The sequence below is a fragment of the Rhinichthys klamathensis genome, unplaced genomic scaffold, assembly GCF_029890125.1.
Source record: "Rhinichthys klamathensis goyatoka isolate OS25496 unplaced genomic scaffold, OSU_Roscu_1.1 h1tg000593l_1, whole genome shotgun sequence".
Taxonomy (NCBI): Eukaryota; Metazoa; Chordata; class Actinopteri; order Cypriniformes; family Leuciscidae; genus Rhinichthys; species Rhinichthys klamathensis.
The window spans coordinates 670413-686262 of NW_026607050.1; the positions used below are offsets into that span (position 1 = coordinate 670413).

Consider the following 15850-nt stretch of genomic DNA (forward strand, 5'->3'; position numbering starts at 1 on the left):
AAGTCATTTTAATACCCCACAACTTATTCAGCTAGTGTTTAATATTGATGAAGTGAAAAATACAACGTGCCAGAAAGGCCTCACTTCACCCTTTCCTTTACTAAGTAAAAGGACGTGCATCCCTATATAGCCAATAATGAGCTTATATAACTGCTGGGAAACTATATAAAACGTTCTTGGAAAGAGACATTTTCATTCATTATACATACAATATGAGGTCATAGCTTGACACCATGTCATTAAGTTTTATAAGGCCCTGCTTGCTTTATTCAAGCTGAGAAAATGACGTAATTTTTAACATGTACCTCAAACTGTTTATTTAAGGGTTATTTAAGTGCTGCCAAAGTTTTGGTCCTGTACCTCCCAACAGCAGAAGGACCATGAGGTCCGAGGACGTCTTGAGCTGAGCCACGTCCTCCTCCCTGTCGCTGTCCACCGTCTGAGCCACCACCTCCAGAAGACACTCCACCAAACCAGCATCCACCAACTGAAGCTTGATCACATCTGAGAGAGAGAAAGAGACAGATCTTATTATATCGCAACCTTCACAGCACACCTTCATTAACATCTTAATGTCTAACAGGGATTTCACAGCCCATATTAAAATCCTAGTGATGCACATCAGTAGCCTGACGGATTCTAGTCAGGATGTGAGTCTGATACTGCTCCATTGGGCTGTGATTATGGGGCGTGTTTCAACCGAACCAGGAAAGAAAATGCCTCTGAACTCAATTGGATCGACAAATGCCTTGAACGTGGTTCTCTGTTCCTCTTTTAAAATAAATGCGCTGTCTACATCTTCTATAACAGACGCGATGGCTGAATCTACACATCTAAATTCTCCAGCGGCAGCCATTCTTTGTTGTAAACGAATTCAACCCAAGCGCTCTTTGGTGACGTAGATGATTACGTTATGGTTGATAATCTGTCTATCATCGTATAAAGCCCGCCCTGACAATTTGATTGGTCCGAACAGCTTTGGTTCGGGCATACTTGCTTCACAACGGATCAAGTCCACACCGAACCACCCTTCCTCAAATGTTGTAGGCGGGGCTAAGTTCGGCTGGCATCCAGGCTAGCACATCAGGGTTAAGAGTCAAGACCAGGCAGACACAGACCAATATCACACACACACCCTAAGGCCCCGTCCACACTACTGCGTTTTCGTTTAAAAACGGAGAATTAAAACGAATACGATCTCCGTCCACACCAGCGTTTTATCTGCGTATTAGAATTGATCTCCGTCCACATTAAAACGCCTGAAAACCCGGATCACGTGACCATTCACCAACACTGGGCATGCGCGTGCCGGTGTAAACAGGAAACGGATTGACATGTGATGGGTGGCTGACGAATCAGGGAAGGATACGTCATGACTGATGACACCCAATCATAGAGCCGAGCGTGAGCCTCTGCGTCATCGTTTCTAAAGTCCTCCGTTTTGTCCCGTCTTCACTAAAACGCCCTCCGGAGATTCAAAACGCAAAACGGAGCTGCAGCGTTTCTAAACCTCTCCGTTTTAGGTCTTCGTTTTTTTCCGGAGGTGCAAACGTAGCAAAAGGTCTCCGTTTTTAAACGAAAACGCAGTAGTGTGGACGGGGCCTAAGACCCAAACTAAAACTGACCTCAGATTCAGGCTAAACCCGAACTCCAAGACCCAGATACCAAACCAAAACCTGTTGGTCTAAGAACCAGTCTGACATTATAATGAACTTAAGTAGAAAATGCTGAATTTAAATTGAGCTTCCCAAAATTGGCTGATGGCTTCTTGTATTCATTTAGTCTAATAACAGCCTTAGATGTGAGTTTGTTTCTGCCACAGAATTAAAAAAAATAATAAAAAGATAATCGTGACTTTTTCATCTCACAATTCTGACTTTTTTCTTGCAAATTCTGAGTCTGACCAAAAAAAAAGTCGCTAGATTTGTCGGTTGGCCCTTTTTGGAAAAAAAAGTCACTAAAGGGGTCTGAAATGTTGCTAAATGGAGCGGCAAAGTCGCTAAGTTCGCAACACTGGTAAGACAAACTCGCAATTGCAAGTTATAAAGTCTGAATTTGTGAGATATAAAGTTGTAATGCAGAGAAATATTTCTGACTTTTTTTAATTGCAAATTGCAAGTTTATGTCTCACAATTTTGACATTATTTCTCAAAATTGTGAGAAATAAATTGCAATTTGCAATTCTGGCTTTTTTCTGAGAATTGTGATGTAAACTCTACATTTTGAGTTATAAAGCCAGAATTGTGAGATATAAACTAAATTCTGAGAAAAAGTCAGAATTGTGAGATCAAAAGTTGCAATACATATAGACTTGTATATGTATAATGATTTTCCATTTTTAGTTTTAAATGTTTTATGAAATAAATAAAAAAATTTAATATTTAGTTTGATTTTAGCACTTTAGTATGCATCTGATCTTATTTGTGGTATAAATCAGCCTTATATTAGGTTAACAGGAGCCTTGTCTATAGATAATCAGTCAGTTTTCAATATTTTTATATAATAAAATAAAATATTGTTTGATTTTAGGAACTTAGTGTACATCCGATCTTATTTTCCATCATGAAATTATATTAAACAATGATCAGCATTGCAAAGTCTAAAAACAGTCTATGGATAATCTTGGTCAGTTTTTAATGTTTTTATCAAATAAAATAAAAAAAATAACATTTTGTTTGAATAAAGTTGTTTTGTTAGCAACCCTGTGTACGGATGATCTTATTTATTATCATAACATTATATTATTTATATATCATTAAATTGCATCATCTATATATCAGCACTTTATTGGCCAACCATTTGGCTAGAAATTGGCAACGACCGCTGAAATTAAAAATTAAAAATGCATATCAGTTGATAACTATCTCAGACCATAAACTGAGACCCAGATCTGGTGCATTTAAATGCATGTTTTCCCCTTCAAATACATAGACTGAATTACATAATCCTCTGACCCATAAATACTAAACCAGACACAGTGATGTAATGAACGTTACACCACGACACAATTTCTAAAATATAAACAAATATAATTCGTTATTTTTTTGCATTCCAAAAAAATGCAGAATAACAATCCAATTGACGGAATATCGATGATTCATGCAGTCGGCGAATGACACAACAACCCAGGGGGGAAATCTTGCAGGGATGGATTTCTGAGGTCAGACTTGTTTCGCAGACATATGGCCGTCTCACTACGCATTTGGCTGGTTATGAAACGCCTGCAGTGTTCAGGTACAGTGCAGCTCACCCTTTCCCCCTCTATATCACACACACACTGCGGTCCACGTGACTCACAGAGCTTGGCCTGTAGTGCTGTGTAGTGGCTCTAAGTAGGCCGTTGTCTTGGAGACTGGCAGTATGGGATAGCGGCGCTGTGCACAGAATGCTAACAACCAAAGCGCCGCTTTCACACATGCTCTCAATGCTGTCGGCTTTCCATCTCCCACACCTGCTCTCTCTCTCTCGCGCGCTCATACGCTCTATTCTTTCATGTGAACAGTCATGAACTCTTACAGTTCAAAATATATAACTATATTTACTATATTTTATAACTAAGATTAGAAAATAATATAAAAGAACAAAAATATTAAAACAATATATAAAATAACATTTTCTTGTGAGATAAACTCTTTCACTTTCATACAGTAACCTGCAAAAAGGGTTGTTAAATAAATTCTTGCTCGTTTACCCTAAAAACAAATGAAATAATCTGAAAATGGAATAAAACCGTATTATATCTTTCTTAATCTGCATAATTTTATTATTATTTGAAAATAAAAATTGAAAACAAAACAATAAGACTTGTTTTAGGAGAATCAGGGTTATTATAGTTAACTAAAATCATTAAAAAAATATATATATACAGTATGTAAATTATAATAGCAAATATACTAAAATAAAGCCGAAATTTAACAACATCTTGATGTTTGTGTTTTAAACGAGAAGAAACTACAATATTTTAAAACATTTAAAAAAAATCATCAAGATGTATTCTCTGAAAAAAAGGCTGAAATTAGTGTGCAATTCTGTTTCTAAGGTAAACTAATTTTGTTTTAAGGATTTAAGGATTTGTTTTAAGTTGTAGCTCTAAAACAAGACAAAGGCACTACGTTTTTGCAACGCATCAAAAATACACAAACAGAAACACTTGTTCACAGAACAAATAAACTATTTCCCTCCAACACACGCTTCAACAATTAAGATTCACCATCTAAACACACAGCTTTCTTTCAAATGCACATTTCAATGTCACTTCAAATCCTCAGACGAGCTCACAGACAAAAAGAGCATCTGACCGTGGCGGGCGGATTTACGTTCAAATAAGCAAGTCCAGACCCCAGCTTTAAGCAGACCCCAGAGCCCTATTTTGAGGAAACGATGGATGCGGCAATGGCAGAGGAGACAAGTGATGATAACACTTATTATCCAAACAGCCGAGAAATCTCACGCATCTGCTTAATTGTAGCTTTCTCTCTCGCGACTCAACCCAAAGCAATAGCCAGAGTCTTGCAAAATGCATTTTGAATGATTTTCATTATCAAATTAGCAAGGCTTTGCATTATGAGGCATGTCACTCTCTAAAGCTGGGATGGTTTTGATGTTCCAGCTTACATAAAAAAAGAAAACAAGTAAAATTTGGTGATTTTTAAAAGTGAAATTTGAACTTAAAATCTTGTTGGCTCATGCTCAAGATTTCTGTGCTAACAGCTGCAAACACATGCATTCATTTCATAAAGTGTCCTGTTTCCAACCACAACAGGTGGTAGAGTATGACTGTCTATATAAGTAACACAACATGCTCACAGCTGGGAGGAGAAGCCTTTGAGGCTGCTGAAGTCTCTCAGTCACTGGGTCAGTGGGTCTACCGCGGGAAACGTGCCAACATCCATATCTATATTCAAGCTTGATCAACGACTACAGTCCCTCAACTCATGCTGAAAGCAAACGCTGCATGACTAAACTTGGAAGCTTAACCTTTGCTGTTTTGATGCACATATTGAAATTATGGAACAGAAATATATCAACTGTGAAATTAAGTGCCCCAATAATGCAATTTTAAAGGTTCCTAATTTTGTCTCCTACAATAGGTTTACATGCACCCAAGCTCAAAAAACAGTTTAATTGTCTCATAATATACACACTGCAGCATCACCTCTTTTCTCAGTGTCTGAAACGGTTCGATAAAGAATTAGGTCTCTCAAACTCCTCCCTTCCGAGAGCCTACTCTGCTCTGATTGATCAGATGGCTCAGTCTGTTGTGACTGGTCTACCACTTACTGCACATGTCTGAAACAAAATGCTAATTACCATTATCTGAATTTCAGCTCTGGATCTTCCTCAGCCCTTGATACACAGTGATAAGAACAGTAACGATGGCGTCGATTTTTCCGTATCAATTCCAGCGCGAGTCACCATTCTTTTAAAGTGTATGCAAAGTGGATTTGCTTTTGCAGCGCAGAAAAATGTGTTTTATCAACATGTCGACAACATTAACCAAACTCTTCCAGTCTCAGAAAAAACGACAGTGTTTGAGGGTCAAAGTAGACGTTGTTCGCAGGCAACCAATGAAGACCATAGGCTGCCATTATGCTAATTAGTTACAAACCTCCGTAGATGTCACGGAAGTGAGACTGGAATTGCTGACGACTTGTTTCGGAAGTTCAGAATCAATTCTTTCTTTTAGGAGACAACAACTTAATTTGTTGTGCACTATGATCTTTAAAACTTTTACATTCACAAACAGCCATATTACACACTGCATGAAAGTATACGAAAAAGCATAATAGAGGCACTTTAAAAACAGTGGTCCGCCTTCAAAACATAAAGATAAAGGGCACCGCTTTACAAATAAATACTGTGGTGATAAGATATAGTGAGAGTATCCGACAGTAACAGTGTTGAGCATGTTACTTAAAAAAAGTAATTAGTTATAGTTACTAGTTACTTCTCACAAATAGTAACTGAGTTACATCATTATAAAAGTAACTAATTACCAGAGAAAGTAACTATTGCGTTACTTTAAAAATAAAAATTCAAATAGGGCTATGTCAAATAATTTGGATCCCCCAGTATTAAATATGTTAAATTAATGAAATGGACACTTAATAGTGTAGATTAGTGTTCAATGTTTTATAATGATAATTTATTCTATTTTAATGTTGCTGTGTGACAATGTGAGAGACGCCTATTAAATTCAATAAATTATTCTAAATATTAGCATTACTATAGTAGAACAATAAAACATTATAGATGGTTTATGCTTAATATCGCACAGACCCCAACTGGCCAACAAATTAGTTTAAAAATAAATTATGATTCTTAAGAAATGTACCAAAAATGAATCAATAATAATAAAAAATATACATACTCTTTGTGCATATTAAATGATAAAACTGTTACACAACTTCACAACTAGTAGACATACTGTAGCCAAAGTATTTTATTCCTCACAAAAGTAAACAGTTTAACAAGTGCTCTCTCAATATAATACTGAACAATGTACCAACAAAAAAATATCTAATACTAAAATATAATATTTTGGGGGTTTATTTTTAGCAAACGTCATCATCAGAGGTTATTTAAGCCAAATTCTAGACATGTTTGCCGCACGTGTTTACAACCGGTCAAACAAAGATGTTTTCTGGGAATGATCCCTGCAGGTTATTTTCGGGTTTTATTTTATAACCTAAACAGAATGTTCCCTGTAGGTTATTTTTTAGATTGTATTTGTATAACCATGTCAATTAATTAACGTTGCAGATGATACCAATAGGCTATAGATAATGCTGTCTAATGCTGAAATGTGTCATTTATTTATAAACAAACTATATTCCTCGGACACCCTCGGTCTCTCTTGCGCAACTGTTGAGCGCGCTCTCGGACACACTCGGTCTCTCTCGCGCATTGAGCGCGCAGTTCGCTTTGCTTTTGTCCACTCCGGCGCCTCAATAACACACACACACACACACACACACACACACACACACACACACACACACACACACACACACACACACACACACACACACACACACACACACACACACACACACACACACACACACACACACACACACACACACACACACACACACACACACCAGAGAAAAAACTTTGCAGGTCCTATGGCGGAGAGAGCCTACTCGGATGAAAACCGCTTCAGTGAGTTCAATTATAGTAACGCCACATTTTTTTTGTCAGTAACGGTAACTGCGTTGTAACGGGGGAAACAGTAATTCGTTTGATTACTCGTTACTGAAAAAGATAACGCCGTTAGTAACGCCGTTTATTTATAACGCCGTTACTCACATCACTGGACAGTAATGCTATATGATTACCATATCATATATCGTGGTGTTTGCATGGTTCTCCACATTACTAAAAGGTTCAGTTTTTGGTTCAACTTATCAGCATTGGTTGATGGTTTCTTGCATCATTTTTTTTTAAAGTCTAACCGTCTTGTATTTGGATACTGGTAATCTTTATCAGTTTTTATCAAAAAAAAAAAAAAAAAAAAAAAAAAAAACTTAAGAATAATGACAATAACCTGGTACCATGCTCAAAAATTGTAATGTACATTTTGTAAGTGTTTTAATAAAAGACTGGTTCATTCGTGTTCACCATTATTTAATGTCAATCACTGTGATTCTCACCATTCTCAGCAAGTGGTGCCAACACCTCAAAGATCATCTCCTTCTTCTCATGTTCCACCTGCTTACGGAAGAGCCGGACCAGCTCCTCGGCAATATTTGTAGAGGCGAACTGCTCCTTACTGGACTCTGTTTGAAAATCAGTCAAAAGAGATGTGTTAACTTTATCCAATACGTCCTAATAAACAGTATTAAACTGAATTGAATCGGTAACTCACCAAGCTCTGCCAAGTTGCCAAAGGCAATGAGACACATCTCTGTGAGCGCGGTGTTTTGAGAATGAACACCCAGCAGTCTGACCAGTGTTGGGATCACACCCATGCTGATCAACTGGGCCTGCAGCGAGTCTAGAGCGGAGAGAGAACACATGAGATTTGCTGTACTCTAGTTCATGCAGATTTGATAATATAACAGCATTTTTACTGATAGTTAAAGTCCAGTATTCATCATTATTCTGCTAATTACATTGCAAGAAAATTGATTATCCCCAAACATCATCATCATCATCATCATAATAATAATAATGAAAAATCTCAACTTGTTTGTCTGTCTTTTCTCATGACAGTGTACAACGGCAGCGATATGTTCAGTCAAAATGTCACAGACAATAATGTGAATTTTACAATGAATAAAACCGTGATAACTTGCTATTAACCAGCACTGTCAAATGTTTTCCTAAGTGTTGTTATTGTTAATTAAAAGTAAAATTATGGGGCTGTTTACACAACACGGTTTCAACTAAAAATTGAAAACTTTTATGCGCTTTGGCCGTTCATTTACACAAAAACAATGTTTTGGGGGACTGAAAATGCTAACTTTTGAAAACGGATTTCAAAGTGCAAGTTTTTGAAAACGATACTATTATTGGCTCTGAGTAAACTACAAAAACGTGAATTTGTGAAAACGGTGACGTCATGCGCAAACATTAGGGGTGTAACGGTACATGTATTCGTATTGAACCGTTTCGGTTCGAGGCTTCCGGTTCGGTACGCATACAAACCGAACGATTCCTTGGACCATTTTTCCTGCCGACAAAATCCGCCCTGGCGAGACCACCACAACGTTGCGCAACATCAAATGGCAAGCGTAATGAAAGCGGAACGAAACTGCGCTACTCATTATATTGTGCTTCACGGATCGTTTATCAGTTCGGACCAGCAACAACTGTGCAGCGCGAGCCGATCTCGATCAAGCGACACTGTTACAACACAGCGCTAAGATCCAGTGAAGAAAACATTTGAATTCGCCACTGAAGTAATAACATCGCTGCGAGATCTAGTGAGAAGCATTCACATTTCTCCGTTATTAACCGTAGATTACTATTAGATCAAACAGCGCTGACGTGGAAACCAGGAGAAATATTGTGCCGTGAATGATCGGTTATAGGCTTTAAGTCCACAGATCAGCAACATTCACCATAGATTTAATATAGTAACACTAACTATAACCAGTTTGGCTGGAATAGTGAAATGCTTTCAAGTACTTCACACATCTTTTTCCAGCACTTCAAAACTCAAATAATATATAAATAAATATATATTTAAATGTTATTTTTAATGTGATGATCAAAACATTATTTTTTCATCCTTCAAAGATGACCCCAATTTATAAACCTGAAAGTTTCAAGATGTAGGAAAACTCAGTTATTTAAAAATATTTTTTCTTTTAACAAATAGGAAATTTCTCTGGCATTTCTTTCTTTTTGCTGTATCGAAAACGTACCGAACCGTGACTTTAAAACCGAGGTACGTACCGAACCGTGATTTTTGTGTACCGTTACACCCCTAGCAAACATATACCGTACGTGTTGTCTATAGGCGCATAGTTTCTTTACAAAGTGACATCGCCAACTACTGGCCTGGCATGAATAATACAGCGATTTTATTCGTTTTAGCTGATCCATGTGGACGGGAATTATTTGACAACATCTGTATGCGAAAAACGCAAAAGAAAAACGTTTCTGTTTTTAGTACATCGTTATCGTGTAAATGTACCCTTAAACTTAAAACTATTAAAAAACGTAATTTATATAAAGTTGAAATAAAATAAAATGTAATATTACATTAAAAATATATAAAACACTAACTGAAATAAAGAAGTTTAAGAACTAAAATGACTAAAACAGAAAAAAAAAAATATTTAAAAGCTATATAAAAATATAAAAACTGTTTAAATTAAAAAGGTAACAAAAAAATTTTTATTGTACCCAAAACATTTTATTTTGGTTTAACTGAAGGTGCACATTTACCAGTAATGTACATCTAAACTATATTTTGAGCAGGTTTTCCAATAATTATTCTTTTGTTTTTAATTATCATGTATTTTATGTACATGACTTGATTTCTTCAGCAAGCCTTTCAAAAATCCGTTGCTTAAAAATAAATAAAGGCATGAAAATGAAAAATTCACAAATATTTTCTCACTTGTTATGAGTGATTTCATCACAGTTTACATCCTGCAATTGTGTGTGTGAAGCTGTAGATTAAAAGAGCCCATTCACCAGATCAAAGTAATACCGGCAGTATGTAAAACGCAGCCACATTATATAACGCTCTGACATTTCATTTTTGTAGAGTGCTTTACAGAGACTAGCCCAGAAAATATATAGTCTCGACCTGAAAATGTGAACGATAAATCAAGACCACAGTGGAACAAAGGACTGCTAAGCCATCACTTTTCATGCACAAGCACAGGTCCCTCTCCCTGTGCTCAATCACACTTGTTCTCCAGCAGAAATATCTAAATGTCTTTAGAACAAATAAATCTACCTGAGAATCAAGCTTGCGTAACATTTCATGATCCATTTTAGAGAATACCTTTTATGGGTGTATTTTGGCAGATATTTGAATTATTTGTAGTGGCCGATTGATATACCATCAAGGCAGATATTTTACATCTCTAAATTATTGGCATAAGTTTTATTGTTTGACAGATAAGTGTCAGAAGTAGCTTTTATTTTGACAGCAGTTGGACTTTTATTTTGACAATGCTAAGAACGCCAAAGCCCCCAGGTTCGTTCGTGCCATTCAGTAATTACCGTAATTACGAGATTCTGACTTGTAAAAGCGCTCACGTCCTCCTAGAACTCGTAATTACAATTACAATTTTCGGAGAGCTCCGACTTGTAACACATGACCGCTGTGGATTCATTTTGGCATTGACAGTGTTACCATAGAAATACATAATTCTGAATCTCATGATTACGGTAATTAACTTTAAACGCTGTGCTATATCCAGTTTGCTGCTTTCACATACATCTCATATGTGTACTGCATGTAAAATTAGCATTACCTTCTCTTTATTTGAAAAAAATGTACTTTCACCAGATTACTGAGTGCCCTGTTGGTTGCAGTGTATCCTTTTTAACGATTTCTTTATTTGTGAATTACAGAATCAAGAAGCTGCTAAAGCATAAATCTGTTTATTATTTTACAGATTTATTTTTGTTAATTTTTTTCATATTGACTCATATTATAATTATTTATAATTTAACAAATATGTAAATTAAATAAAAAAAATCAAGCAATTTTTATGCATGTTAAATAAATTAAATAGTGTAATTTCATATAGGCTTTATATCGGCCATCCTGCTCTCTAATATATCAGTTTTGGCCATCAAAAAATCCATATCAGTCGACCACTACTTATTTTAATCATAAAGTTCACTAAATGTATCATTTTATGTCTTGTTTACTTTTAATAACAGTCAAATTTTGCATTGCTGTTAAAAGTAAGCCCTCAAGTTGCCGGTTCAAAGATGTTTCAGTTTGTCTAGAAATGTCTCTGTGACACACCAAATGTGGGCGGCACCGGCACACATCTGATGCCATGGATTTGTCAGGAAGCAGATGTTGATCAGTAAATTCAATGAAGCAAAGAGGAGATGGCAGCTGAGACAGCAGAGCAGTGTTAAGAAGACAGTCCAGGCAGAGGAAAAGATCCGCAGTTGACAAAGGAGAAAAATGTTATTGAGTATGAGTTGAAGAAAGAGTATAAGGCACTTTAAAACATTTATGAAACAGTCCCTTCATCACATTTAACAAACAGTTGACAGTCCGAAATGCTTCTGCCCTACTATATAATTTCCTGTTATTCGCTTTATCCACCACAGAAGCTTTGCTGGTCTGAGCAAGAGGAATATTTAAGCAACTTCTACTGGGAGAATGTATCAAATGAGAAACACAACATAACAAGCCTTGGCAGAACTGGACGCAAGCCAGAAATCATTGAGGAACTCTTGCCAGTAATCGAAGCCCAAATCACGTCAGAGAAATGTCAACCAGCGACCAGCAGAGCTCATGAGTCATGTTTCCTAAAAGAACTATGAAGTGTTTGCATCTCAAGCGAGATTTAAAAGCTTAACTTCCCAGCGGTGCGGAGGGCTATAACACTGAGAGTGCACAAACAGCAAAATTCAGCCATCACAGACTCGATTAAAGAGAAGAACTGCATAACTAGTGACTCTGCATATATTCTTCACAATATAAACAATGCAAAAATGCATACAATTAAAGGTACACTTCCACTACTGGATGCTGATTGGTCAATACAGCCTGTCAGTCATGCTAAAATAGATTATATACACTAACAGCTATTTCAACAAATACAAATAGATATCGTTTTTACCTCTTGTAACGCACAGACCGAAGCGCCCGCGCCCTCAGATCACTTGGACGTGGCTGTGTTTACAAGAGGTAAAAACGATATAAATACTGTTCGTTTTCTCACACAAACCGCTCGTTTCGTGTCTTAGGCCATCAATGTGTACTTACATTTACGAGTCATTAAATCATGTTTAATTTGGACTTCTCTGTGCATGCTCTTTGAGGCGGTGACCATAGACCTGCATTATATGACTGACAGACAAGAACGGTTTGACCTAAAAATATCAAAATTGAAACTACTGCAGAAAGAAAGACGCCTACATCTTGGATGCCCTTGAGGTAAGCTAAAACATACCAAAAATTTATTTCAAAGTGAACTATCCCTTTAAAAGTATGCTAAAGCGCACTTCTTTTTCACAAGGGTATAAAAAAAGGGACATTGCAGCTCAGTGAGTATTTTTGGTTACAGCTATGCAAGACAAGTGTAATGTCTGACCAGGCATGTAAAGTCTTTTCCCATGTGAAAAAAAAAAAAAAATCCCAAAGTGCTAAGCTTATGTGATTAGATGAGTCATTTATCTTGGTGGCTTAGTAAATATGATGACAGGCTTTAAGTTAGAACAGATAGACTTTGCAAGGAAACGCAATCTGTTACAAGACAACATTTGAGTGAAACAGAGATGAGAGAAAGAAAAAGGCCGTGGTTCAAAACAGCATGAGTGTGATATCAGCGATAATAAACAGCCCACTGGCTGTTCTCTTCCATTAAATTCATTTCTGACCATTTATTTTCATCAGGACACCGAAAACGAAAATGCCTGAGCTAAATTTGTTGATTTGCACTAGCCTCTGGATGCGAGGTGTAAAAGATCGAAAAAAAAGCTATTACCATTTCAAGCCTTGCTGGCAAACAGGGATGAAGGGAGCGGCGCTTGGCCTGTCCATCAATTATTCAAGGACATCAAGTCACAGAGATGTAAATACACTGCCTGCATTCCCTTAAATATTTCAACAATGCACTGCATTGCTGCAAAACACAAGGCCAGAGCCTTATGTAACCTCCTGGGCATTTTACAACTGATACGGACACTCGAAACTGTACAATGTGTTTACTTGTGTCCCAATAATACATCCCACTGAACTTTTCTTTTAAAGGTGAAGTATGTCATTTTTTCAATGTTAAAATTCTAGTCTAAAATGCAGAGCGAATCAAAACATTGCTTGTTTGTTTAAGCAGTCCAAACCTGGTGGAAATCTATTTCCATTCATATCAATGGCAGTTGCTCGGCTGGCGCATTTAGCATTACTAAACAGAAAACCTGCATGCTGCCTTCTCTTATCAAGAGGACTGATTGTTGATGGAACCACAAGAACGTGCCAATGAAATGTTTGCATTTTTTATGCATAGAGAATTTCATTTTTTGGTCAGAAAACACAGCTACTTTTAAAATTAAAGTCAAAATTAAACATTTTAAATCATGTTTTTAAATTAAAAATGTATTTCTTATTAAACAATTTTTTAAATAAATAATATTAAAATCATTTTTAATCGTTTACAGTAGTGGCAAAAAGTGATGTCCGGCCTAGGAAAAGTGACACCTTCACCCTTTATTCAAATATTATTTAAATTTGCTAAAGATTATTGCGTAGTTGTGCTTGGAGTCAATCATTTTTGGCCAGGCTGTCATACAAAGAAATTATAAACACATGTAAAAACAAGAGAGAACCAACAAAATATTAATATCGGATTATGTTGCAGTTAATGTATGCTTTTTCCTGTGAGCTTTCTGCTTTCTATGCATTTTTTTAATAGTAAAGTTTGGCTTTTTTTGTCGATATTCTGATCATATTTTTTTCCGAGAACATTTGACCAATTCCAAACTACATCAATCTTAATAACTATTATTAATTTTGTATATAATCATTTATAAGTGATATCATTTTGGAATTTCTAGTATTGCATTAGTATTGCATCCTTCTCATGGGCATTTAATAATTTATGACTTTTCAATGCGACTTAAATCTCTTTTTTGGCCCGTTTTACCAGTAAAAGAAAACCTGTTTAATAATTATGATTATATATTATATATATAATTATAATTATCTGAATACAAGATGTTTTTCAAAAATTATATATCACTTGTATAAATAAATGATTATATACTAAATGAATCATAGTTATTAAAATTGATGTGGTTCGGAATTGGAAAAATGTGCTTGGAAAAAAATATATGATCAGAATATCGACTTGCATAATAATTATGCACGCACTGTAATTTTTCCAAATAAATGCCCCCTCAAACAAGTTTGTTTAGCTTTTCCTTCATGTTTAAAAGTATTTATTTATAATTTAAATGAACTTATAAGGTCACAAAAAAACAAACAAATATCCCCTCAGAACATCACTTTTGGCCCATACTGTATTTTTGCATTTAGTCTATGTACGGAAAGTGGCAAAATTAGACAATATTTATTAGGGATGGTGAATAAAAAATTTGAGATAGCTGAAGTCACAACATTACTAAACATTAACACCACCAACAGCAGCAGCAAAGGACATCGAATCTAGTCACCGATCAAAGCAGCGAAATGTAGCCATTTAGTAAACCTATCATGTCAAATCAGTGAAAGACATTAGATTCAGAATAAATAAGAGAAGTGAAACAGGCTTTCTTAGAGTGGTCCCCTACAGATATTACCATTAATGTTCAACCGTGAGGTATAACTGTGCTAGTCAGAAAATCAAAATGTGCATGCCTATTTTATAGAGAATGAGATAAAAGTTGTCATATCCATGTAGAACTGATTAACATGTGAATCATTAAGTGAACATCTCAGACTATACCAATAAGGGACCATTCAAAAATATCGCCTTCTTGGTTTGGGGGATCGGTCATTACCATTATCATTGCTATAGTTCATCAGCATGCCACAAAAGACAGTCAAGAGCTTCCCGGTGGCCGGGTCAGTGCTTTGGGCCAGAGACTTAATGTGCTCGGCAACTATCTGAGCACCACCCGCTGCGTCAACTGCACTTCTGCCCTCATCTGCAAAACAAAGAGGTCACATAAAAAAAGAAATAAACAATAAAAAAGGCAACAAATGACACAAAGAAACAGCAACCTGAAACACAATGACAGAGAAGAGGGCGTTAAAGGAATAGTTCATGTCATCCCGAACTATTCGAATGATTCAGAATCACAGAATTTCCCTTTTTGGGTGAACGATTCCTTTAATGGAGAGACAGGATGGGATCCATGGATGCATCCGTATGGAATGTAATATGACAACTGATAATGTTTCTTGGAGAACACAAGAAAATGACAACTTTGAGATAAAAGAACCGCGAATGAGATCAAAAAGTGTCTGCTGAAAATGCATATTACACCAGCACAGGATTTGTTTACAGCTGTAAAGTTGAGTCGCAGACATAACTAAAGGCAAACCAGAGTCCAGAAGTGCAGAAGAAGCACAGCAAAATCCAGACTGCAACACCCTCACTAACAGGGGAAGGTGTTAAAAGATCCACAGAGACACCGAGGTTCAGCGGAGTCGAAGGTAGACATTTTTTATTTTTTTTTCTACTATGGAAGT

The 15850-nt window shown here is 36.3% G+C and overlaps 1 protein-coding gene across 3 annotated transcripts in view; it reads right to left on the reverse strand.

Moving 5' to 3' along the window:
* Positions 1 to 15850, reverse strand: part of rap1gds1 (RAP1, GTP-GDP dissociation stimulator 1) — a 50885-nt gene that overhangs the window by 18429 nt on the left and 16606 nt on the right. For 2 of the 3 annotated variants that reach the window (XM_056240351.1, XM_056240350.1), the window contains exons 5-8: positions 15157 to 15303; positions 7871 to 7999; positions 7656 to 7781; positions 361 to 504 (exon numbers count right to left, since the gene is read on the reverse strand). In XM_056240351.1, coding sequence (XP_056096326.1) covers positions 361 to 504; positions 7656 to 7781; positions 7871 to 7999; positions 15157 to 15303 — 546 coding nt within the window. The remainder of the gene's footprint in view (positions 1 to 360; positions 505 to 7655; positions 7782 to 7870; positions 8000 to 15156; positions 15304 to 15850) is intronic. The other variant, XM_056240352.1, reaches the window with a different exon arrangement.